General features: G+C 37.3%; 1 protein-coding gene and 1 long non-coding RNA gene across 2 annotated transcripts in view; one reads left to right on the forward strand and one right to left on the reverse strand.

Annotated features, from left to right (window-relative positions):
* The window catches only part of LOC110155919 (phosphatidylinositol-binding clathrin assembly protein-like), a 41,793-nt gene extending 21,426 nt beyond the window's left edge, over positions 1-20,367 (reverse strand). The window contains exons 1-2 of the mRNA XM_055148638.1: positions 20,199-20,367; positions 123-265 (exon numbers count right to left, since the gene is read on the reverse strand). Coding sequence (XP_055004613.1) covers positions 123-265; positions 20,199-20,328 — 273 coding nt within the window. The 5' untranslated portion in view covers positions 20,329-20,367. The remainder of the gene's footprint in view (positions 1-122; positions 266-20,198) is intronic.
* LOC129407467 (uncharacterized) overlaps positions 1-25,123 on the forward strand; it is a 49,397-nt gene that overhangs the window by 18,920 nt on the left and 5,354 nt on the right. The gene's annotated exons all lie outside the window — the stretch shown is intronic.

The following is a 25,123-nucleotide window of genomic DNA, read 5'->3' on the forward strand; positions in this document are numbered from 1 at the left end:
GGCCCCAAGAACCATCTGGTATAAGGCCCCCACGAGATTAGAAACGGCCCTGGCTCCCACCCGTTTTTAATATACATGACTTGAGTTGAAACCTTGATAGAGTTTTGAAATGTGCTCCTCACCTCATTGCCGTACATCATGAGGTGGTGTGTGGTGATAAGGGCCTTGAACACCACGATCCAGCTGTTGGTGGCCGTGCGCTCCAGCAGAGTGTCAGCCAGCTGTGGGATACTCACGTTCAGCTCATTGGTGCAATGGATCAGGTCTGGAAAACAAAACAAGATTATTAGAGCATAAATAATACAAGATCTGGTTAATATAATCACAATTCTGTATTTGTTATGTTTTATAAATCAGGCAGTGGTCCCCAACCTTATTATTTGTCTTGAACACCCCTTAAGATTTGACCCATACCCTCAGTATATTATTAATTATTACTTATTTGTCTTGTTGTTGTTGTTGTAACATTTCTGTTTGCCACCTGCTTGCCTTCATAGAGGAATGTTCCATAGTATGGCATTAAATCTATGTGAAATCCATGAAGAGGTAACCCAGACTAAAAGCAAGACAGTTTAATGCTATACCGTGCAATATTACAGGAAGTAATAACATCAAGCAAACAGATTTTCCACCAGAAAATGTACGTAGTGTACCTTTAACGATAATGATAATGAGGTCAATAACAGAGGTGGGGATCTGCAAGTCGTGACTTGGACTCAAATCAGACTTGAGTCACTATTTTTAGGACTTGAGACTTGACTTGATAAAATGGACTAAGACTTGGGACTTGAATCGACCTTGAGGCCTGCGACTTGAGAAGACTTGAGAAGCACTTTTAGATCTGAATTCGTTCTATTCTGACTGTAATGATTCACTCTAAGGTCTTGTAAAGATATTTAAAAAGGAAAGAGCTGCATTTCTACAACTCTTATATACTCTATAAATACTCATATATAAATATACTATGACTTTAAGTACAATTTAGTTTAAATGTCATATAAATTGCAAAAGGTTGGTTTGAAGACTTGAAATGACTTGAAGCTCAAGGCAGACGACTTGGACTTGACTTGGAATTATAAGCCAGTGACTCGAGACTCAACTTGGACTTGCCTGTATTTGACATGGGACTTGACTCAGACTTGAGGTCAAAGACTTGAGACTTGCAAAACAATGACTTTCCCACCTCTGGCCAACAATCCTCCAAACTATTAAATTTCACCTTTTAAACCCTAAAATCATTCCTTCAGGTTGAGAAACAATAGTCTAAAGTCACATTTGGTTGTCAACACTTTTGGTAATTGAATGAAAACTATTTACAATTCTGGTCCAGACTGTACTGGCCTTTGTTGACATGAGTATAATTGAAAGGGCCAGTGTACAAAATGTCTCCCACACATTCTTCAGTCTGCCCCAGGGCAAATTAAGAACACTAGAACTTGAGTCTTTTCAAAAACACTAAAGCACGATTTTACTGAAATAACAAATGAACCCAAAATACAAATCCTTAGTTACAGCTATTGGTTTTTCTCTTTTTTGTTTTCACTCTCGCCATTTGTGTGTTTTTCTCTCACAATACTCCCACCTGTTTTAATGAAAGCAACCTTCGAACAATAATTTATACCCAGCGTAGTCCCAGACTTATTAATAATCGATTGGACGAGTGAACAGCTGCAACAAACGGCCTGTGCATTCATTTGAACCCTCTCAATATCAGCCCCACAATCAATGGACAAATGATTACACCGTGATGGCTGGATGAATCAAGACCCAGGCTACTGTATTCATTGGATGACTATAATTCTAAATAGTGAAATACAGTGGACCAGCAGATCTAGAGATGTCAATATCATATCGTTTGTAGTTAGAAAGGTGCGCTACGGGGTCAGTGCAATTTCAACACAATCAAGTCAAAGCGATGAATAATTTAACACGGAAATCTGTTGAACGAATGCTGTGATTAGACTCCAGCTCCAGCACAGATGGGGTAAATAGGGAGATGACCCATAATATTAGTCTCTAAGGATCATAACTAGAGGAAAAAACATAAAGTTGAATGGTGTTTTTAAACAACTCTCTTTTCAAATGTGTCGTAGCAATTTGAGGATTTTTAAGAGAGAAAAGTGATGTCCAAGCTATGCAAGACTGGCTAGTTCTACCCGGCAGCCATTGTAACTAGATTAAATTAACAATCTATCAAAAATAGCCTGAAGGAAGAAGACATTTTAAAGCAGGATAATTGGGGTGAGTGCCCCATTCAGCACAGAAAGTCAACCAGCAATGGTCTTTCTATATCTTTATGTACTTCTATATGAGAGCTTAAAATAGGTAAAGATTGCTTCCATTATAGTTAGAATGCATGCATATCTGTAAGTAAATTGCAAGTACTTATCCAATTGAAACACATTTTAAAAGGAATACAGTAATTTAAAGATGAATGTTATAGAAATCAGTAAGAGCGACTTGTTTGAGTGGGAGAAAGAATGGCCTAACAAAAAGAAGAATGGAAAAAGAAAAATGCTGAAATCTGTTAAATAGCTCTTTGTTAATTTAATATCTTAAATCTGTTGTGGTCTTGAAAGGACAGTTCAGAATTTTGGACATAGGACCTCATTTCCTAGTGAGCCAGAGTGTTGGAGACGTGTGGAGACACTTTTTAAAATATTCCATCCAGTCCTTGTATTTGCAGAGGTCGCTGGTGCTAGGGTAGCGCATGTCAATGACAATAGTTAGCCTGACACTAAAAACAGTCTTACCCACTCCACAAAACACCCGAGGCAAGACAATTATAACGCCAGACTGTCGATGTGAACGTCTGTGTTGATAGAATAAGTTTAGAAATAAAACCAACCTTGCATTTGAAGGATTTATGTCTGAGCAGCAGCAGTGAGTTGTTGAGAAAATAGTCCTTCAACATGCAACGATTCATGAGATGCAAAGTTAGTTTTATTTCAAACATTATTCTATCAACACAGACATTCACATCGACAGTCTGGCGTAATAATAGATTTGCTTTGGGTGTTTTGTGGCGTGAGTAAGACTGTTTTTAGTGGCAGGCTAACTATGGCCATTGACATGCGCTAGCCTAGCACCAGTGACCTCTGCAAATACAAGGACTGGATGGAATATTTTAAAAAGTGTCTCCACACATCTCCAACACTCTAGCTCACTAGGAAATGAGGTCCAATGTCCAAAATTCCGATCTCTCCCTTTAAGCAAACAATATGTACATGATGTCAACAATAATCTTGAATTTAACACGGTGTATAGTAAACAAAAGCTGTGGATTTTCCTCTGCTCACACACTAAATAAACTGGACAAAACAGGAGAACAAGTTTCAGGGGGTTGAGGCACACAATAATCCCAAAACAGGCCCCAGCATATGACAATTTCTACTTGAGTTTTTTGTGCACATTGTACACTTTGGGCTGGCAATGAAAATCAAATCAATATCATCTCTGTGACAATGCGCTATTATAATGAATTTTTTGTATTGTAATTCAGTGATTGTGTGTCTAATCCCACAATCTACCTCCACAAGTGAGTGGATTTAACCAGTCACAGTGAAGTGTGAGCTTTTAGAACAATATCCAGCAACAAAGTGTGTGCGATAAAAAAAAAAGCAATAGTCATCTGGCTCCAAGGACATTAATATATTTTTTGGCATGTCCCCTGCGCCATACACACGAGGGAAAAGGCAAGTTCACTTAGAAGCTGTAATTAGTTGACTGAGATCAATTGGTTGACCAGGCTACTGCACAAGAGAAAGCTAATTAATAGGTCAGACAGCAGAGGGCATGTTCTTTTTGTTACATTGCTTGATAAGAAATAACAGCGCCTATAATTCTTTATTCTAATAGCGATCACAAAAGGCTTTAATGACGATGAAGATCACACGACTTTTAATTGAAAACCCAATTAGAATTCAAAATACATAAAAATATGTGAAGTTATTCTTAAATCTCTGAGGATAACTTACTGCCTTAACCATTTTGGGCCAGTTCAACTCCTATGGGTAGCTGTTGAGGTACAATTGCTATCATTTGTCTCAAGGACTGGTTTATAGGGTTCAACAAGTCGACACTAGAAAGGAGCAATGCACTTGGTTGGATCTGAAAGACGCAGGAGAATGAGAGTCTGATGTGTAGTGCTGTAGAAAGTCTATCAGGATTGGGTCAAACAATGTAACTTCCAGAGCTGTAGTCTCAAGAACAGGGTGGTTATCTGAGGCTGCCAATGCAATCTCGCTGCCCTAAATACCTCTGAGGATTTTCTCTACCATAGAAAATGTGATCTAAAGGTATTTTAAACCACTAAGAATGACTTAGATCTAAATATATGAGCCAGCATCAACCAGCACCTTATTTGCTTGTCAGTATTAATATGCTAATGCCTAAATGCATTTGTGCCATCTGTGATTCAGCAGTTTGAAAACCTTATGTGTATGAATGCGTCAATAATGTAGTGTTAAATAAGTTCAAATAAAATACTGTCATCTAAAATAAGGGTTATATTAATACAATTGCTCTTTTTATGTGTTGGGGTTATTACTATTGATACTAATAGATGTAAAAGTAGGCCATCATTGCAAATGAGAAGGTCTTCTCATTTGACCTGGTAAAATATTGATCTATATCGGAACTAGTGTAAAACCACAAGAAAATACTATAAGTCATCAGGGCACTGATATCAGATTCAACATATGGATAACACTAGTACTAGTAGGCTCACGCACAAGACCTCGCAAACCATTAGGGCCAGAGAAAAAGGATTTTTTTTTTTTTTTTTTTTTGTAGTGATAGACCGATTTATCCATTCGCCAATATATTCGTCCGATATTTGCACTATTTTTGCATATCGGCTATCAGCCTTAAATCTCTTGCCTAGGCCGATATTTAGTTTGGGCTCACCAATTGCTGCGCAGAGCTTTATTTTAATGTTTTAGTATGATGATGATGGCATTCACAAAATTAGATTATATTGCTCTATTATGGGTTAGTAGTAAAAACAGGGTTGTGGATATCTGAAAATAATTTCTATTGACATAATCTTTCCTTATTATTGTTTAATTATGCAGAGCAGTAAAAGGTATACACACTATGTATATGAGTTGTAATTTAATTAAAATCAGTCCTACATATTGCCAGAGCTCTAGACCCTAATCTGTGTCAGCATCAGCCAGTCTTTGGTTAACATAATCTATTAAAATCTGTTACATTCTTTCTTCTTTGTAAGTTGCTGCTCATGTTTTCCCACATGACAACTGTTTTTTGTTTTCCATTTTTTTCTTGTTTTCCACCTTTCTTGTAATTAATAAAAAACCCATGAGATTATAGATAACTCACTTTAGTTTGGTTATAACCAATTTCCTCTTCATTCTTTTGTTACTCAACCACAATGTTACAGTACAGTACATATTAATTCTTCATACTGATCTAGTGTATGTGTAAATTTAAATGAAAGGGTCTTGTATATGGTCCTCTTAAATTAGAAGCAGCCCTGCTCCCTCTGAGCATCATATACTGCATGGATCACTTTTTTCTGTATAGAATTTTTGAATGAAAGACAAAATACAAATATTTTCACTAAACACTTCAATTTTAAATCAGTACTGATATAATATAACATTGACTCAACTTAGTCCTACACAGACACTGAATCTGCTCAAATCAAAGAGATGTCAATGCTACAGGAGTATGAGAAGTGATGTGCAGTTCAAAGACACTGCGGCTGGAGAGGAAAGCTCAGTTCTTTTGGTTTCTCTGTGGGGGAATGGGAGGTTATCGGCCGGTATTTGAACATGCTGTGATGTTCTCTGCTCGCTCTAAAATGCTGGATGCACCGCGGCGTCTCGAATCATAACAGGGCTAAATGTTTTAAACACGTCAAAGAGGCCACAGCTCCAAAACTAATGCCCAGGTCTAGACAGTCTGCAGAAGCTATCCACTGTTTCATATGAGTTTGAGACAGTACCAAAGCAAGAAGGTAAAATATTCATAAAGCAATTAAAGTTCTGCATGCTGCGATTTGAACCACCTCCAATAAGAACCATTTTCATACAGTCTACTGCTTTTGCTTGTGTAATTATTATGTCTACATTTGATGTTCTCTACAAAAGAATAAACTCAAAGTAAAATGCTAGGCTTCATTTGACATGGGGCAGATACAGTGACTGATGTAAACATACAGATTTTGTTTTTGTGTAAAAATCTGAGATAAATGAACTATTTTGCTTATATAACTGATGAGGTTAAACTATTTCACATTTTATTTCTACTTCTTTTTTTTTTTTACAATTTTCTTCAAACAATATTATTAGAATAGGAAAACTGGCTCCTTGTGTGAGAGAGGAACATTATATCATGCAATCTAAAAGCAGTAGAATTGCCTTTAGAGTACATTTTAATAACTTTGTTGGCTAATATCAAATAAGTGAAATTATACTGCACTAGACACTCGGTGGGTTCAATTTAATGCGTCATTCATTTACATATTAGCCTGCCTTGAACAGATGCATGGCTGCCAATCTCCCTATTTGACAACCCTAGTGTCTTGCCCAAGGACAAACTACAATATGCTGTACTTCATAGTGACTTGCTTTAAAAAATTAAGTAAAATTATGCAAACACTCACCAGGAGTGTTGCAATTAAAACACAGACTGATGTGTGGATGAATAAAATTGTGAAGATCATTAAAATGCCAGCTCCCTACAGGACACAGACAGGAGATAGACTGATGTTTGAGAGAAACAGAATTTCAAATACAGCGGCAGACTAATATTTAGTCAGCCCATCCTACAATATCGCTGTGCAAACATGTCAGGAGCAGAGTGTGAATGTGACCACAGCACAGCACCCTGGGACCCCCTCCAGATTTTGAACCAGCAATATATAACTGGAGGATTAACTGTATATATTTTAGGCTTATGTGGTAAACTTGAAATTCACCCAGACACAGGCAGAACATTCAAAATATATAGTGCTGACTTGAGAACATAGTGTAAGTCTTTCACACAGTATACCTAGGTATACTATGACAATTAGTTTCTGTCATTTCCCCTTCCTCTAATTCCAATTAAATCAATATCTCTACCTCTCTGTAATGATGCCTTTGGTCATGCTCTGAATACTGTTAATGGTTTGTTTTTGAATTTCCGATAATTCATATTTCTGCCTTGACTTCTTTTAATTAATATTTTCCACTGAAAGGTTATGTTTGCATCAGACTATGGCCAATGTATAAGGACCTGCACTCGAGTAACTTCAGTCCTGTCTCTTGTTAGTACTTCAGGACATTGAAATAAATAGGCTCTTGTCTGAAGTGTGTGAGTATCCCCATAGGTAATGATGCATCAGCTCAGACTGTATCATCGATACTGGACAGCTCTCAGCCATAGGGATGTGATGAAGTATGGACTACTCGATTTTCAGTCACTTTTATTGATAGGCTGCAGGTGACATAGGATAAATGTACATCAATACTATAATAAGAAATTGAAATGTATTGTTAAAGGGGCACTATATAACTTTTCTGATGAGAGTCCACCACTTGCTTGTCTCCATGGAGATGTTATTGTTTCACCTGAATGACCCACCGTATAGCGTTAAACAGAAGCTTTCAGTGCTGCACTGTGCTTTTGTTACCTTTTGGAAAATATTTCTTAAAGGTCCTATATTATGCAAAATTTATTCTTGTGAGCTTTAAGCCATGTTATAATGTTGTTGCCTCATCAAAAACATACCCAGAGTTGTGTTTTGTTTCATTCCCACATGTTTGAGTAATCCTTTATTATTCGTTTGTCTGAATCTCCAAAGCTCAAAACAGTCTGTTCCACCTTGTGGTAGTTTTCAAGGTAACAGCTACCTTTTATCTTTTGTTCAATAGAGGTAGGCAATTCCAGGGCTGAAATCATCCAAATGATTATAGTGAAAGTGTATGGAGTTTTGCCACATGTATTATCACATGACATCATAAGATGGAAAAGAGTGTTATCCGTTTGAGAAAAGAACACAACATAGACATGCAGTCTCTGTGTTAAACATGCCTAAATGAAACAAAACAGAACAAAACAAAACCCTGAGAAGAACAACATTATAACATTGAAAATAGCATAATATGGGCTTTTTAAGATGGGTTCATATGTCCCTGCAGGTTACCCCTAGATACACTCAGACTATCGAAGGTTAAATTCCTATATTCCTGTAAGGTTTACAGAGCCATTACTCCATGTCACAAATTACTGCATATTTTAAGACGTGAAAGTTGTGATATTTTGATAGCGGGGGTCAGTAAACATGAGCATGACAGATTGTGAGTCAGAGAAGATAACAGCCTTAACCTTTACCGGGGCCTAGTGCCTTTGACCTTCAGGATCTTAAGCTGAGTGCTCTGTTAAGGTCAGGAGTCCTCTGTGTCTCTGTAATCATTCACGCTTAACAAAAACATGGCTTTAAAGAGGAAGGTGAACGAGCTGTCAATCACAACCAGATTACAGAGTATGGTGATGGATTGGCAGGAAAATTATCTAAGAATCTCATATAACATTTTTTTCTTTTTCCATGTGCTTTTTGCTTTCCACCAAAGTAAATCATAAATCATCTGGAACGCCATATTGACTGTGAATATGTATATATATGTATGCCAGGTGCCATTTCCTCTCCTTTTATCTAAGCTTGGGACTGGCACATTAATACCCTTGCTTGAAGGTTATCTATTAAGCTTTAGATCTAGGTTTATTGGAATCAAGCACATTTACATTATACAATATGATTTGATTTCTAGAAAAAAATTATATGTAATTGCATTATTTAATTAATATGGTGTCTTCCAGCTTCTTTGTAAAGAGGTCGTCGGATCAAATCTCATGCTAAAACAATTTTGGGTGGAGTCTGCAGTATGTCATTCCTGGGTTTCTATTCTTTCTAATCATAGTGAAAAAAGACATGGTTTTGCTTTGTCAATTGCTCTTCTGTTTCAAGTAAAAAACTGTACTGCAAACGGACATTAGTAAGTACTTTTATTTTCTCCAGTCATCCATAACATTCTTTTGCCTTATCCATTGTGCTAACCAAGCTATAATGAGTAAGGAGTACTACAAATGATGAGAAATACCTTCACAATTATTATGGCAGTCATCACGAACAACCTTGATTTGACGCCTACTACTATCTTTCAGTTTATTCTGCGCTGCTCGGTTTCTGACACAGAGGTGGGCGTGGGTGTGTGTGGGATGGCCTATTCATTGCTTTTTAATGCCACTGCTCTGTCTGACTGGGTTTTTTTTTTTTTTTTTTTTGCTCCTTCTTTCTTACTTCATCTTAGAGACCATTGCCTAGCTACCAAGGACAAAGCACTCATGATTATTCTTCACACACGTTTGCCCACACCTACAGTCTCACGCAGCATATTACCTTTGTGATAAGATGAAACGCACAGATCAGGTAACTACAGACAGGGGAATAGTCACTTACATTTACTCAAGTACAGATACCATACTTTTACTCTACTTGTAATGTCTTTTGTAACAGAACTCTTGGTTACTAAGTGACAAAAGATTTATGTTGGTAATATTAAATTATTTGATTAAACATTTGTGTTCCTTTCACCACTGCTTCACAGTCTCATTTTTGTAGTGTATCCTTTGAAATGTTGTGCATTATTTAATGACCTTTCACTGACTTTAACTACAAATTATAAATCAGATGTTACGTTCAGACTGTTTCTCTTACTAACTTAATTTAGTCATGAGTAGTAGTTTCACCAAATTCTTTTATTACTCTTTGAAAAATGTATTGAACCACTACTCTGTACCTCTAGTATTAGTTTTTAAGTAAAAGTTCTATCTTACTTAAGTACTGTTTTGCATACTTTGTCATCCTCAGGCCATAACATTTAATTAAACATCACCATATGCCTAATATGCATCTCTATATGAAACAAATTACTGTGTAGTCATTTAAAACCAACATTAGCTTCAGTCTTCACTCCCCATGTAATTACTTGTCACCATTTTTCTACTGCTCCTTCTTGGGCTTGTTTTGATGGATACTGACCACTGCAGACTGGGAACACCCCACGAGTGCTGCAGTTTTAAATTACTCTGGTCTAGTCTTTTAGCCATCCTTATTTGTCAAATCCTCAAATCCTTGCCAATGTTTTCTGCTTCTCTCCCCTCACTGGGCATAAACCCATGTTGCTAAAAGGGGTTGTCTCTTCAGATACATTTAAAACCAAATGAAGGAGTAGCTAATTCACTTTTTAGGAAAATTTGTCCTTTGCATTTGACCCATCCTTCCATGCTGCTGCTACTTCCAGATCATGAGCTTAGAAACATGCAAACTTCGCAGTGTTGGCCACAGTACTGTAGTGTGTATATGTTCTTCTAACTACCTGTGTGATGCATTTGCTGCTACATCTTGGCCATGACCCAATTAGAAAAAGAGGTTCTTAAAGGGCACATATTATACTATTTTCTGATCTACTGTATGTTATCATGTTGTTTCCTCACCAAACCCTACCTGGAGTTGTGTTTTGTTTCATTCACACTTGTTTAACACACAAACTCAGAAGATTTGGGTTGAGTTTTTCTCTCAAACAGAAAACACTCTTTTCCACCTTGTGATTTCATGTGGTAAAACAGGAACTGCTCCACTATGTTTTCTAAACTCCATACACCTTCACTTGGATGATTTCAGCCCTGGAATTGCCAAACTCTACTGAACAAAGGTAAAAAGCAGCTGTTAATGTGAAAAATATCTCTACATAACATCACAAGGTGGAACAGAGCATTTTGAGCTTTGGAGATGTAGGCAATAATCCAGAATTGCTCAAACATGTGATTGAAACAAAACACAACTCTGGTTATGTTTTTATGTAATATAGGACTTTTAATCTCTATGGAAGCTTCCTAGTTTAGTAAAAATGAATGAGTAAATATATAAGTACCTAATACATCATCTTTGAGGCCAAATTGATTAACTTGGGTGCCTTATATGGTTAGAAACTCATTTTTGACAATTTTATATAGCTTTCAAATACTATTTTTATAGTTGTTTGTGAACACTATGTTGCATAAATCTACAGCAGCACAAAAGAGCATAAAAGGTGCTAGGGGTAATAGTAGCTCAGCTGTAGTGCGTTTGTCCACCGATCTAAAGGGTAGTGGTTCAAATCCCGGTCTCAGCATAACCATCATTGGTTGAGTGGTCACAGGTTGGCAGGTGTGCTTCCACATATGAATGCTGTCGTTGTGTCATTAGGCAAGACACTTAATCTACATTGCCCCCAGTGTCTGTGTACACTGGTGTATGAATGTGTGTGTGAATGGGTGAGTGGTTCCTTGTTGTAAAGAGCTTTGAGTGCCTTAAAGGTGGAAAAGCGCTATATAAAAATGTGACCATTTACGATATGATAAAGAGTTTGTTCCATTCACTTTAATCGTCATAATGTTTTGCCAAATCATTACAAATTATTATTGCTAACTTCTTATGTTTTTCAGCCCAGTTGGCCTCCCCCTGTAATGTAATGAATTTGGTTTGTACTGGGGTGCCTATCTCCTCCATGCAGCCTATAGCCAAGTGAAATCCCATTACTCCATCTGTCATGCTCATCATTGGCTATGGGTAATAAATAGTCAGCATTGGCCATTTATGTCAGCGACCGGTCTGTCAAGGTCACGACACAATAGAGAAACATGCTTCAGAGACCAGGGGCAAGCTAGCTCCTCTGCGTTCCACAAAGCACTTGATTTATCAGGCATTTTTCTGTTAGACAAATGGCCACGGTGCAGCTTGGTAAAGATGGATGGAAACCGGGAAGGCATACGGCAAAGTGAACTGTCTATCTATCAAATCTTTGTTTAGGTAAAAGGCATCCTAGATTAAACACTGCCAGATTTAACCCCGTGCAAGAAAATACACAAATAATCAATATCCGAAAATCCGTTTACCTGTTTTAGTTTTTAGTTTTTAGCAAACATATTGACTGAATAATTCCTCATGTTTGTAGGAACCATGTTTTAGTCAATATTCTAATGATTGACATCACTTTGATGCCAGAAAGGTCGGCTGCCATGTTGTTTACCATACAAAGATATGGCTGGAATGCTAATAAGCTTTAGCCTTCATGTATTGCACCATCTGTAAAATGTATGCATGATAATAATCTGCTTTAAAATCGTGTTGTGGTTTCGATTAAAGGTGCTATATTATGCTACTGTGATGCCTGTAAGCTTTTAGCCATGTTGTTACCTCATCAAAAACATACCTGGAGTTGTGCTTTGTTTCATCCACACATGTTTGAGTAACTCTTTATTATTAGTCTGTCTTTATCTCTAAAGGTCAAAAAGCTCTGTTCCACCTTGCGCTGTCATGAAGCAGTAGTTTTCATGTTAACAGTTACCTTTTACATTTTGTTCAGTAGAGATTTGCAATTCCTGGGCTGACATTATCCAAGTGATTCTAGTGAAGATGTATGGAGTTAAAAAAAAGAAAGAAAAAAGGAGCACTTCTTGTATTACCACATGACATAAGGTGGAACAGAGTGTTTCCCGTTTGATTGAATGACTCAACCTCAATATGCAGAGTTTGTGTGTTAAACATGTGTGAATGAAACAAAACACAACTCCAGGTATGTTTGTAATGAGGAAACAACATTATAACATACATCAGAAAATACCGTGTTTATGATTTCAATTAACTACTCTAACAATGACTTTCTCCTCTACACTGCAACAAAACAGTCCTCGCATGTTACTATCACACTCCTTCATTTAAACAGATGGAACGATATTGCTAATGAGTTGAAATAGCTTTGAAAACATCTTCCTGGAGTGATGTTCTTATAATAATATACATTCCTGGAACTGTCTATGTTTGTAATAACAATTCATTATTCTTAATGTATAGCTTTAGTAATGGGTTTGTTATTCCTGTAAAGTAGATGTCACTTATAAATAATTCTCCGTCGTCTGTGTTGTTTTCCACACTTAAATAAAGCAATAACTGTGGGCAGCAGGTCACATGGTCACAACTGAAAGATAATTATTACTGACATTTAGCACCCATATATTTACCAGTAGATTAAATTATGTAGAGAAATAATGCTCTGCCCACTCTCTGAAAGCACAGTAGTAATAGTTTCTTCTCTTGTCCCCATAAGGAATGTGTCCTCTGCATTTGACCCTTCTGTCAGTGCTACTAATGGGGGGAACTGGGGTTTGAACTCTTCTGCAGATATGGCATACAGTGCAACTTTAAGGTAATAACTACACATGTATTTGTAACTTATATGTCAGAAAGTTATTGCTTTGTCTGTTCCGTATCAAATGTTTTAGTGACTTTACCTATAGAATTTTATTTCTAGCTATAGTTTAGTATCACCAAAAGAAACAGAACTCAGATGTTACTAAAATTAGAATCAAAACTAGATTTGTTTGAACAAGTACCAATACTTAGAAAAATCATACAAATAGGACAAACCTTGACCTTTCCATAATAATTTTATAATGATCTTATTGGAACTATTGTCATCATGCATGGTAATATAAAATTATTATTTTGTGCTTAAATTTACATTGTTTTGTAAATACATTTGTATGTACGTAAGTGTCAAGCCTTTTTCTTAGCATTGAAAGAAGTTTGAAATTCAAACCGCTCCTACTATCAGTTGGATATGCAAACCCAGCTAAAACAAGTACATTATTTTATGCTTCCACTGAAATGCTAAAGATGCACGCACTGATATAATGTTGCTAATTCTCGCAATGCACCATAGGCACCATATTATCTCCCCTCATCAGCTTTAGGTGCAGCCATTTTGATCCACACTGATGATCATCCATGCTAATAACCAGCACCTCATTATAATTTGTGTCTTGTTGCATTGTAACGTTAGATCGATTTAGCTCTGCTCCACCTGTCAGTCCCAGGAAAAGAGATTATGTTAGCCTGCTATTATCATGAACGAGACAAGTCATGTTCACTGCATTTTCTTCATATCCTGGTTCAACCTCAAGGTAAAGTAAGGACATACGCCATGTGCACCAGAGTCAATAAAATTAAAATTATTGCCCACAAAGGAGATAGATATTTGTTTCATGGTACATTGAGCTTGGAGCCTGTCATTACAATCAGTGGGTATAGAGATAATGCAGCATTAGGAGCAGATTATGGCAAAGGCTGTCACATTCAGGAGGCTATAGACGATGATGTATTGCCATAAAAATAACTGCATTTAAGGTGACTGTGTTGAGTGGGTTGAACTTCTAAGTAATAGCTGAATTGTGTTAAAGCCTTAAGATAAGATTAGATAGAACTAGATGAAAGATGCCATGGTATCACATGACAAGGACTCTGCCACAGGGTACAAGTGGGCATAGGAAACTGCGAGTTGCTTTTGGAAGATGTTACAGAAAGTTCATAGTCAGGGTAAAATTAGTGTTAAAAAAGAAGCAGCAATAGAGGTACCTTGTGGTTACTTAGTGTAGTAGTTAAGACGTGCAGATTTGGAATCATCAACATATTATAATAGTAAAATAAAATTAGTAATAATAATAGTAGTAAAAGTTGTCCATCTATCTTTATTGTGGCATTGTTACAGTGTATCATTAAGTTATGATATGTGGTCTCAAAATAAGGTGTCAAACGTGGCAAATGCTAATATTGCTGACTTTTTGTGATTGTAATTTAAGAACATAAAATTTTATCAAATATTCCACAGTATGGCATCAAACTTAAAGCTCCATGGAGACACACTGATGACACCAGGTCACGTTACAAGTCAAATAAGATATTAGATAAGATATAAGATATTAGATAGCAACTATATAAGATAATTTCTCAGCAACAAAAAAAAAAAACACAAGGAATTTAATAAATACAACACAGAAAATAGGGGTGTAACAATATCCAAGTCTTACGATACGATATCGTCACGGTATGAACCTCATGGTACGATATTTATTGTGATATTGTGGGAAAGCTCACGATATGGTGGGGAGGCTCGCAATTAGAGATGTAAGAATATCCAACTCTCTTGGTATGATAATTTCACAACATACATCCCACGGTACAATATTTATTGCAATATTTTGTGGAGGCTAACAAAACTGTTAATATGCTACTTTTTCCTCTTAAAATACCTTGACAAGACTTAATCCAAAGAACTAAGACTTAAAAGTGCTTAGAACTGTTATTTCTTCATGTAGTCTGCACTGAAATGGAGCCAAGGATCATGGTCTATGTAGTCCGCTCTGTCCTTTTTGTTTTAGTTATTGCTGCACCATAACTCTTAATTTAAGCAAAGAGACTTGTAATTCGATATATTGTGATGGTCCACGATATTATTGTAAGAACTTTGACGATACGATATCATGATATTTCGGTTATTGTTACATCCCTACTAGAAAATGTTTAAGGTCATACTGCATTCAGGTAGAGCAATAACATCTCCATGGAGACAAGAAGGTGCGTATCACTCATCATAAAGGATACATAGTGCACCTTTGTCATATTTCTAACCATTTTTGCACACCTTTTTTAAATTTTTTTTTTTACTTTTCTCGAGTCAAGTGGACTTTGAAACCTTAAACTTGGGCAGACTAATTCCACACAGAATTCCCAAGTCATGTGATATGGGAATTTGAGGATTAGTAAGACTCCATAAAGTCCATTTGCAACTAACAAAGCTGTTTATTGAGAAAGAAAGCTACAACATGTACAAAACTGATTAAGTCCAAGGTAAGTGAAGTCTGGCTGGGTTTTTAATTATTAACACCCTTATTGAATTCCAAGTCAGACAGGATTTTGAGTTAGACAAAATAAGCCTTGTTTAAACAAAATAAACAGCCGCACTCACAGAGAAAGTTTACTGTCCTTGAGACTTGTGGCTTGGACCTTTTATAATCCGTCTGACAGATGAAAATTTGTCATGTAAACGCTCCCGCCGGCTTTTCTATTTTCAGATCTCTGCACTCACACTGCTGCAGTTTAGGACGTTACAGGTTTAAGCTATGCTGAACAGGCTTCATCCACCTGTATTTTAATGAAATGTCAATAGAGAGTGAGGTTAGGTGACAATGTTGAATTACTGGTGGACAATTGGGTTTCTTTTTATAACATTTGATTTTGGAACTGAATGAAAACCAGCACAATATACTGCTGTTTCCCCTTAGACAAACTGAACAAGCAACCGATGCCAAATCATAGACTATGTAACACTTATGTAAATATGTAATACAAGATCAGCTCTAGTTTAAAGGTGCATTGTGTATTTTTTCTTCATGGAGATGCTATTGCTTTGTCTTAAATGTTTTATAGTATGGAATTAAACCTTTTTATCTTCATGAAGACCAAACCAGACCACATTACAGGTCAGATCTGTAGAGAGGCAACCTTGTTCACAGTCAGAATGCTTGTTTTCTAGGTATTTTTGAGCTATAGAACAAACTGTAATTTAAGTAAATGTAAGGTAGTGCTGTTAAATGTCATACTGTGGAATATTTCAGGCAGAGCAATGACATATCCATAAAAGCAAGCAGGTGACAGACCCTCAATCAAAAAGTTAGTGAGAAATTTTTCAGGTGGCAAGTCCCCCACCTGCTTGTCTCCATGGAGATGTTATTGCTTTGCCCAGAATGCTACCCAGTTTGGCTTTAAATTTATTTTCACATTTATTTTGTTGTAGAAAAGAAGTGTTACACAGTTCACCTTTACATCAATAAAGGCTTTATATATTTTTAAACTGCATGGTGCACTGTGGATCTCCATCACTGTGCATCATTATCCATATTGTATCTTGACATTTTTCCACCTTGATAGTGCACAACCTAAATAAACAGTAATGACTAATAATGAAGTAATATTTAATGAAAGCATAGCATCAGCTTGGAGAACTATAACCTTATTTTGAACCTCCTTGGACACTTCTCTGGGCGTCTCCTGCCAGAACACGCCAACGCTTTTTCGAGGCTTTCTCTGTCATGCCGTTAATGTAGCTGCACTGAGCCGACAGTAGCAGATTCAGTGGGAATGGGCCCAGATTTCCCAGCATGCCTTTCTCTCCACTGACTGACTGATCCGATGCCAAACCCTGTGTCTGACGCTGGACTGGCCGGGTGTCTGTGTGGGCGGAGACTGGAGCTTTGGGGAATTATTGATTAGCCATTTTGAGGTTTTTGTCTTTCTGTGTGTTTTCTATCCACTGGAAGTACAAGAGGTAAGCAAAATAGGCACTCATGTAAATGTACCACTACTACTACTACTACTACTACTACTAATACTATACTAATATGGAAACCACAGCTACAGCTTTGTGTGGTATAAGGAATGATTGATAAGCATTTTTTATTTTTTCTCTTATCCAGTAAATACATGGAAATAATCAAAATAGGAACTCAAATACTACTAAATTCTCTACATACTTACAGTACTACAGAGCTTTCTTTTTGGCATTAGAACTTACTGATAAAACATGTTTACGTTTTTTGTCTCTTTTTGTGCTTCCTATCCATTAGAGGTACAAGAGGTAGCCAAAATAGGCACTCAAGTAAAAGTACGACTACCACTTACAAAATTACTACTATACTCCATGTAGCATTAGTATTATTGATTAAACATGTTTTGTTATTTGTTTATGCAATACAAGAGGTAATTACTACTACTACTTGGAATACTTCCTGATAATCCTAATACTAGCGTTTGCCCTCATGTGACACAAGTAGCTATAAAATTATACTAGTATAAAGTAACTGTTATATGTATTGTAAAAGGGCTGAACTTTATTATCACCACAGCTACCACTGAATTGAGTACTTTCTCTAGAAATAGAACAATAAATACAACTGCTACCACTACCATCTGCCATCTTCTTTGCTTTTTAGTGTCCACTCTCCTCAAATAGTCTCTTACAGTACCGTGATTTATACATTTAGCTGGCTTTTAGATTTTAGATTAAGATAATAGATTTCACCCAATATTCCCTCTTGTAAATGTGACCTTCTCCATTTGTCTGGGCTTAGAACTAATAGGTACAAAGCGCTTCCATGGAACCTTTAGTGGATCGCTAACCCTATTGTCATCAAGGTCAAATAGTTGTTTTGCCCATATATAGATTTGCCGGAAATGTCTGTGAATTCAGGTACTATACATATACTCCTATAGGCCATAGTAGACTTCCTATATGTCCTTGTATGTGTCAAACGGGCAGTGTCATTGATCCCCTCTACTCCGCATTGATCATGTGAGGTAATTAAAGAGTTGTAGAAAAACCACCAAAACAAATAATGACTAGTTTATCTGAACGTGAAGTGTCCTCCTCCTCTTGGTGTAGGCTGCATAATTGCTAGTTTCTTGTTTCCCGACATCGATAATTACCACAGACGGTTTATTGAATCACCCACAATTGGCTCCCTGTATTGTAACTAAACTATAGCAATATTCCTATACCTCAAAATGGAATCAAATATGATGCAAACATGAGCTGCTGAGGTATGCGCTGCTTCCAGTTAACATTTTTCATTTGAAGATGGCAATGAACTTGGGCTGGTTGGCAAAAATGTTTTTCTTCTGGGAAATTGTATCTTTTCAGCAGATGATCTCAGCCATGAGGAGAGTATAGAAAGAATGTCTTCAGTGGGAGTTTGCTGATAGCACATTGGCAAAGACAGCATTAGTTCAATATCAATTTATGGACTTTTTCATAAGTATGGTATGAAATATGATCTAGTAACTAAGCACTTTATCTAATGAGTTAAAACGACTGACATACTAAAGGACGCTTTTAAGTTGAGCTATATGATGTCGGCTTAATTCTTGCCACTTAACCGCTTGCTGAAGCAGAAATGTGAATATGAACATCTAAAATAACCTGAAAATGATTGGTCACACTGCTATTTTATCATGTCACTTTTTTTTTGTAAATTCATTGTAATATAACGGCTCATTGGGTAATATGTGCACTTCTGAAAGTCATAGCAATCTTCATATCAAATTCACAAGAACACTTATGATTCTTAGATGTCATTACACATATTCTTTTATGAACTTCTTAATAAATGTCTCCTTATGTCGTATGTAGATTAACAACCATTTTAGGTTCAAGTGATTTGACCTTTTGACTACACCGTTTCCTCTTTATCTTCATTTAGGAACCCATGGTGATAGGAACCAGGAGTGCTAAGGTTATGATAAGGTCATTTGGATGTGTGCACACTCAACCCTTTGTATGTCCAGATAGGCCCTGCTAATCATCACTATGACTTTGTTGACTTATTAGAATCTTCATGCACGTTTGATCAAGTATATTAGATAGTTCCATAGTATTGGAAGAGGTCAAGTGAGTACAATATCAAGAGATTCAGATTGGAAATAGATACAAAGAAAGCTTCCAATATGAATTAATGCTTTGATATATTGAAATACACAGGCCACTCTATCTGGACCAATGCAATTAGATAGAAACGGAGAATTGTAGTCCACTGTCACCATTTGGTTAATTAACTTTTTGACATCAAGAGGAACAGCCAAAGTCAAGGCTTGTTTTAAATCTAAATTGCATTTCTATTAAAACTAATTTGGGAAATGGTACAAGCTGTGACAACAACAACGAATTGGGTCATAAATTAGGACTTATTTGCGGCTTATAATACATTATTCAGCAGCAGAGGGAACAGGCACATAGTGTTAGCCTGGATGGGTGCTCTCTGGGCGCCCTTCTCGTCCTGGGCAGGAGATAAAGGATGCTCTGACACTATTTACGGCCTGTACGTGGATATGTAGGTTTGACAACGCGTTTTATTGACTCTTAAGGACAACACGAGCCTTGTCATGATGCGGGCAGACGAGGGGATACCGGTGCAAAAAGAGCACATTAAGTACCGAGGGTGGCTCTCCAGTCAAGAACCACTGCGTAAATAATAGATAGGGCCTTTACACTGTACCGCCGCTGCTTGCAATATGATTAGCCTATAGCGGAGTGGCCTAATTTCCCAAGATGACACACACACACATATATAACACACCTGCCTCGCCGTACATTTACTGCCATTGTGGTTTACCAATGCCCTGTAACGAGCGGCTACTGTACGGCGCATGCCATTACCCGTCTATGGGAATGTAATGATGCGTAATTAGCTTAAATGGACACGTCTTTGTAGCAATGGAGTGAATGTATGTGTGTGAGTGTGAGAGTGGTTTAACCTACAGTCAAGGTGTTTCTTCTTGGGCGCGCTGACTTCGTGTGTCGTGGCCTTGCACACCGCTTTGCTGATCGCCGAGCCGGTCATGCTGTGATGCGCGGCAGCGATACGGTCCGTCAATGACTGTCCCGACATGTTTTTACTCTCACTACTCTCACACACGCACGCACACACGGGCCAAAGAGGAGGCAAGAGAGTGGGGGCGAGAAGAGAGCTGATGTCCGGGGTGTGGAGGTGGAGAGGTGGAGGAGAGGACGATCAAAATGTCTTTACGAGCGAGGGGTGCTCCGGTCTACAATCCGCCAGATGGATTCATATAGAGACACGGTCAAATCCAAGCGACCATTTCTTATTCTGTCGAAGGCATTTGGAGAAAAAGACGTCGTTATAGAAAAAAACATACAAGCAGCTACAGTACAGCTATCCCTGATTTAGAAATTATCCCAATATGGCACAAAACTACGCAGCCAGCATCTTCGTTTGGCAAATATAAAAAGGCATTGTCCTCCTGTATCGTCTTCTGTCACATCCCACAAACCCGTGCGCGCACTGCAAACGCCGGCTGCGGTCAAAGGCAGCTACTTCATCTCCTACAAAAAAGGAGGGTGTATATTTCGGTCTCGTCTCCCCCCGTTTTCCAGTGAAAGTTGTGTGTGCGCCTATGTGTGTGTGAGAGAGAGGGGGGAGAGCGAGGGGCCCGTGTGTAAAATGGCAGTGCATGAATCAGGTGACTCGGAGCGCGGTGCCATTGGGCCGCACTAGCCGTGTCCTGGGAGGGGATCTTAAAGCCGAAGGATGCCCCCTTTTGATGGAAAGCGGCGAAAAGGAGAGAAAAGCAGCAGCTGGTTCACTGTGAGCCGAGATAGGCAACAGTGAGAGAGGGTTGTAATAGAGATATAGTGATAGCCTAATGTCAAATACTGTGCGGATGTGCTGTGTGGATGAAAGCAGACACCGGGGCACCTTTGAAGGAACACATACACATGCCTTGTATTTTGGGGGATGCCCTTGAATGTGTGGGGCTATAGTGGATAATGTCTGCTTTTTAAGTCTTTTAGGCATACCTTTTATAAACTATACCATTATAAGAATAAGGCTCTTTCTTCTTTTGAACCACAGGGCATGCCAATATCTTATGCATTACATCTAGAGCCTATATGCTTCCATGGTCACACAGTATTGTACAGATATTTGAAGTGTAGCCAGCCTCCCGCAACCCTTTGTGTCAAAATATTAATATTGTGTCTACACTTGTATCTCCTCTGTTGATAAAGATTCATAATTAAAATAGTAAACATCAAAATCAATGTAGATTAGATTATAATGTTTCATGTAGTCTTTACAGACACATTTTCAACACTATCATAGCCATTTTTTGATGACCATATTTTAAAGGTTATGGTGACCAGACGTCCCTATTTACCCGGGACAATCCCAGTTTTGAGCTCTGTCTCCCCTGTCCCAGCAGAATTATCCAAAACCAGTGATGTGTCCGAGTTGTCCCAGAGGTCCCTATTTTGATCAGTTTGATACCCACCAACAGTGAAGAGGGGAATATATTGTCATGTCATGCTTGACCCGCAAGTGAGTTGAGAATGGACAATGTCCGCACCCTTTTCATGATTTTATTTATACCAACCATCCTAACCCCTGTGTGTCCCAATTTTGATATTTGAAATTCTGGTCATCCTAATAAAGAAGCTCTGTGAAACACTTCTGGTGCAGGGGAGGCCACTTGAAGAAAGATATGCTTAATTCCATACTGTGAAACATTCCAAAACAAAAGCATCTCCATGGAGTCAGCCAGGATGGACAACTCACCAGAAAAGTTACTCACCTTTAAGTCTTACTATTATTTTCTATTCTTAGATGAAACATTTCACATATGGCAACTCTGTCCTTGCATATTTTCATCTTATCTGTCATTTTGTGCTGATAACAGGAAGAATTTCTCTGACAGACTTCCTCAAACACATTAACAATAAGCACCAGATGTGCAGTTAGCTCCGAGGAACAATTTAAAACAATGCATTATCCTCCTGTCCCTGTCCTCAGTGAAAGTCTTCGCTGAGCACATCATAAACCCACTTTATATAATTAAATGTCCTCTGCAACCAGTAATTAGTTCATGTTAAATTAATATCTCCAACAAGATTAAAATTATAACTAGATTTTACCTGATAATTGTGCCATGCTGACTCTATGGACCTTAGAAAATTAATTAATCATACGTTCTAAAAATATTGGAAGACTGATGGTGTTGAAATGTAATACAGTCATATGAGTAACAAGCTGTGCAGTATTTGATAGGAAGAGGTCAGGAAGGGCATCTGACATAAAATTTATAAGCATAGCACATTATATTACATATGATTTTGCAGATGATGTTTTGCTGATGTGAGGCCTGAATGAAAAGGTCATCTCTTTTTATTTGTGCACAGTAAAATAAAGCTTGATTTTAAGAAATATAGTTTTATCACTTAAAAAACAAACAAAAAAAAAACCATTCATACATTCAAATTTGTCCAAATTTGGCTCTGATTTTATCCCAGCTTAATTCGGGTGTAGATGTAGTTTGGTCCATTTCTAGTCCAGGTCTAGTTCTGGACAAGTCCAGGTTTATTTTTAGGGTTAGTTACAGCTTTGTCCCAATTTTGATAAGAAAGTGTGTGCGCTGGAAAGGCCTTATTTATTTTTTGCAAGGTTATGTTTTATGGTCTAGGCTTGAATTACAGTTAAAACTGATTTCATCTTGAATTTATAAATCCCTGGTTCCAATTAATTAATTAAGAGTGGTGAAATGGTGAAAATGCAAATAAAATGCAATATCTGGCTGATATCCTTCTTTAAGTAACATGCAAAATTATCTTAATTTCTAGACAGAATGTAATAACTAAAGTATATAAAATGATATCTTTCGTATTTAATTACCTTTTCCTTTGATCCCCTTGATAATGATTTATTAAGAGCTATAACATATTTTCAGGGCACATGAAATGTTCTTATAACATGGTCAGCCCAGTAGACTCTTCACATGATCTCTTTCTGTATTTTATTTAGATCTTGTTGATGCTGGCAGCAGCAACCATAGCAAACATGTTCATTTAATCGATTCACAACACCCCTATGTTTCAGATGACATTATGTGGTCCAGTCCTAACCATGACCGATGCATAACATGTACATGCAACGACTATAAATGTTTTCAATAACTCTCGAAATTTGGCCTCATCTGTGATCTTCTGACACATTTGTGTCACGTTTTTGTACTTTGTTGCAGGTACATAAGCACAGAAGTCATTGGACTGTACAAACCTCCTCCATGACTCCACTGAGAGTTAAAACTTTGTCATTCAAGGTAAAATGCATTGACTGAATCATAAAGTTTACTTTCAATTCTGTTCTACAATTTGCTTAATTTCATCCAGGATCCTTATTCCATGTGATCTGTGGAAGACACATAAACACACAAATCAAATCCTGCATTTTTATTCACTAACCACCACTTCCCAACCACCACTGTCACAGGACCCCACAGGAAAATAACACATCTTTGAGAGGAGTTTTACAAGTTTTTTAGTCTACTTCCATATTTATGTGTTTTACTCTGAAAATATACTACAATGTAGTATATTTAACCTGGTAAATTGCAAGCATGAGTATTCAGACTTTTTTTCAAAGCATTGGAGTTTGCTCTATTATTACTTGCCCCACCCTCCCTTCAGTGGTCCCTGAAAAATGTTATATGTCTAATACCTGTCCTTATGAGAAAAAAGGTTGGGGACTGCTACAATAGACCATATTGCTTAAATGTTATTTTACTGTATTTCCTTTAGCTATTTTAGTACTATTTTGGTCTGTAGCTGAATCCCTGCTACTTTGGGCCTAGGGTGGGGGTACATTGTCTCTCTCACCTTCTGTGCTTAAGCCATAGGATATATTTACAGTCAGAACAAGTTGTTTTTGGCACAAATGTTGATTGCATATGCTTCACTAAGAAGACACATGGTTTAACACAATGCCAATAGCACTACACAGTTTATACAATTCAATTTACTTCACAGTCTTTTATGTATAGAGCACACAGTTTGAAAAGAGTTGCTGCTATAGTCCATGTTATTACACATCAAAGCGCGCCGTCAACACTGAAGCAGATGCATAATTTGAAACAGTGAATTTTAAACAGAGCCAGAGGCGGGATCAGACCGTGTTACCGCCTTCAATGGGACAGAGAGGAGTACACAGTTAAACTAATGCTGACAGGAGCAGGGCTGGATCAGGGTCAGACCAAAACCTGCATAACAAAGGACTACGCCAATACTTATGGCCAATGCAGAAAATGAAACTAAAGAAACCAAATCTCATTGTCTATCCAAAAATAAGGCTTAAATTAAAAGCTGAACATGAACACAAAAATGTCGACCATGTGACCAGAATAAATGTTGTCTTTGAGTAAGATCTGAATAAGTTCTTGTCTAAATCTATATTGATTGTTGTAATCCTGGTTTAGTTCTGGTTTGTCCTCTTTATGATGTATCATCTTTTTCTGTAGACCTAGTTAGTAGAGGTTTATTAAGTTAGATCACATTTTCTCCACCATAAGATCGAATTACTATGGTCCATTTCTTTCCTGATTTAATTCTGGTGAAGAGTTTTTGTTTTGATGGTTTAGCCCTTCAGTCCTTCTTTTGCCATGTTCTAGACTTGCATTAAACTCAACATACCAGGTTTGGTATGTTTGGTTTAATTATTCATTTCTTTGTTCTTGCTTTGTCCTGAAATTTAAATGACTAAAAGTGGAGGAACTGAAATTTGAAAAATATGTAAATAAACAAAAATTTTGCATGGCGTGATTAAAGAAAGCAGTTTACTTTGTCTAATTAAAGTTGTGTACAAATCGCCTGAAGCTTTTATCTCTAATTGAAAAGTC

The sequence above is a fragment of the Boleophthalmus pectinirostris genome, unplaced genomic scaffold, assembly GCF_026225935.1.
Source record: "Boleophthalmus pectinirostris isolate CB_2022bp ecotype Guang Dong unplaced genomic scaffold, ASM2622593v1 HiC_scaffold_12, whole genome shotgun sequence".
NCBI lineage: Eukaryota > Metazoa > Chordata > Actinopteri > Gobiiformes > Gobiidae > Boleophthalmus > Boleophthalmus pectinirostris.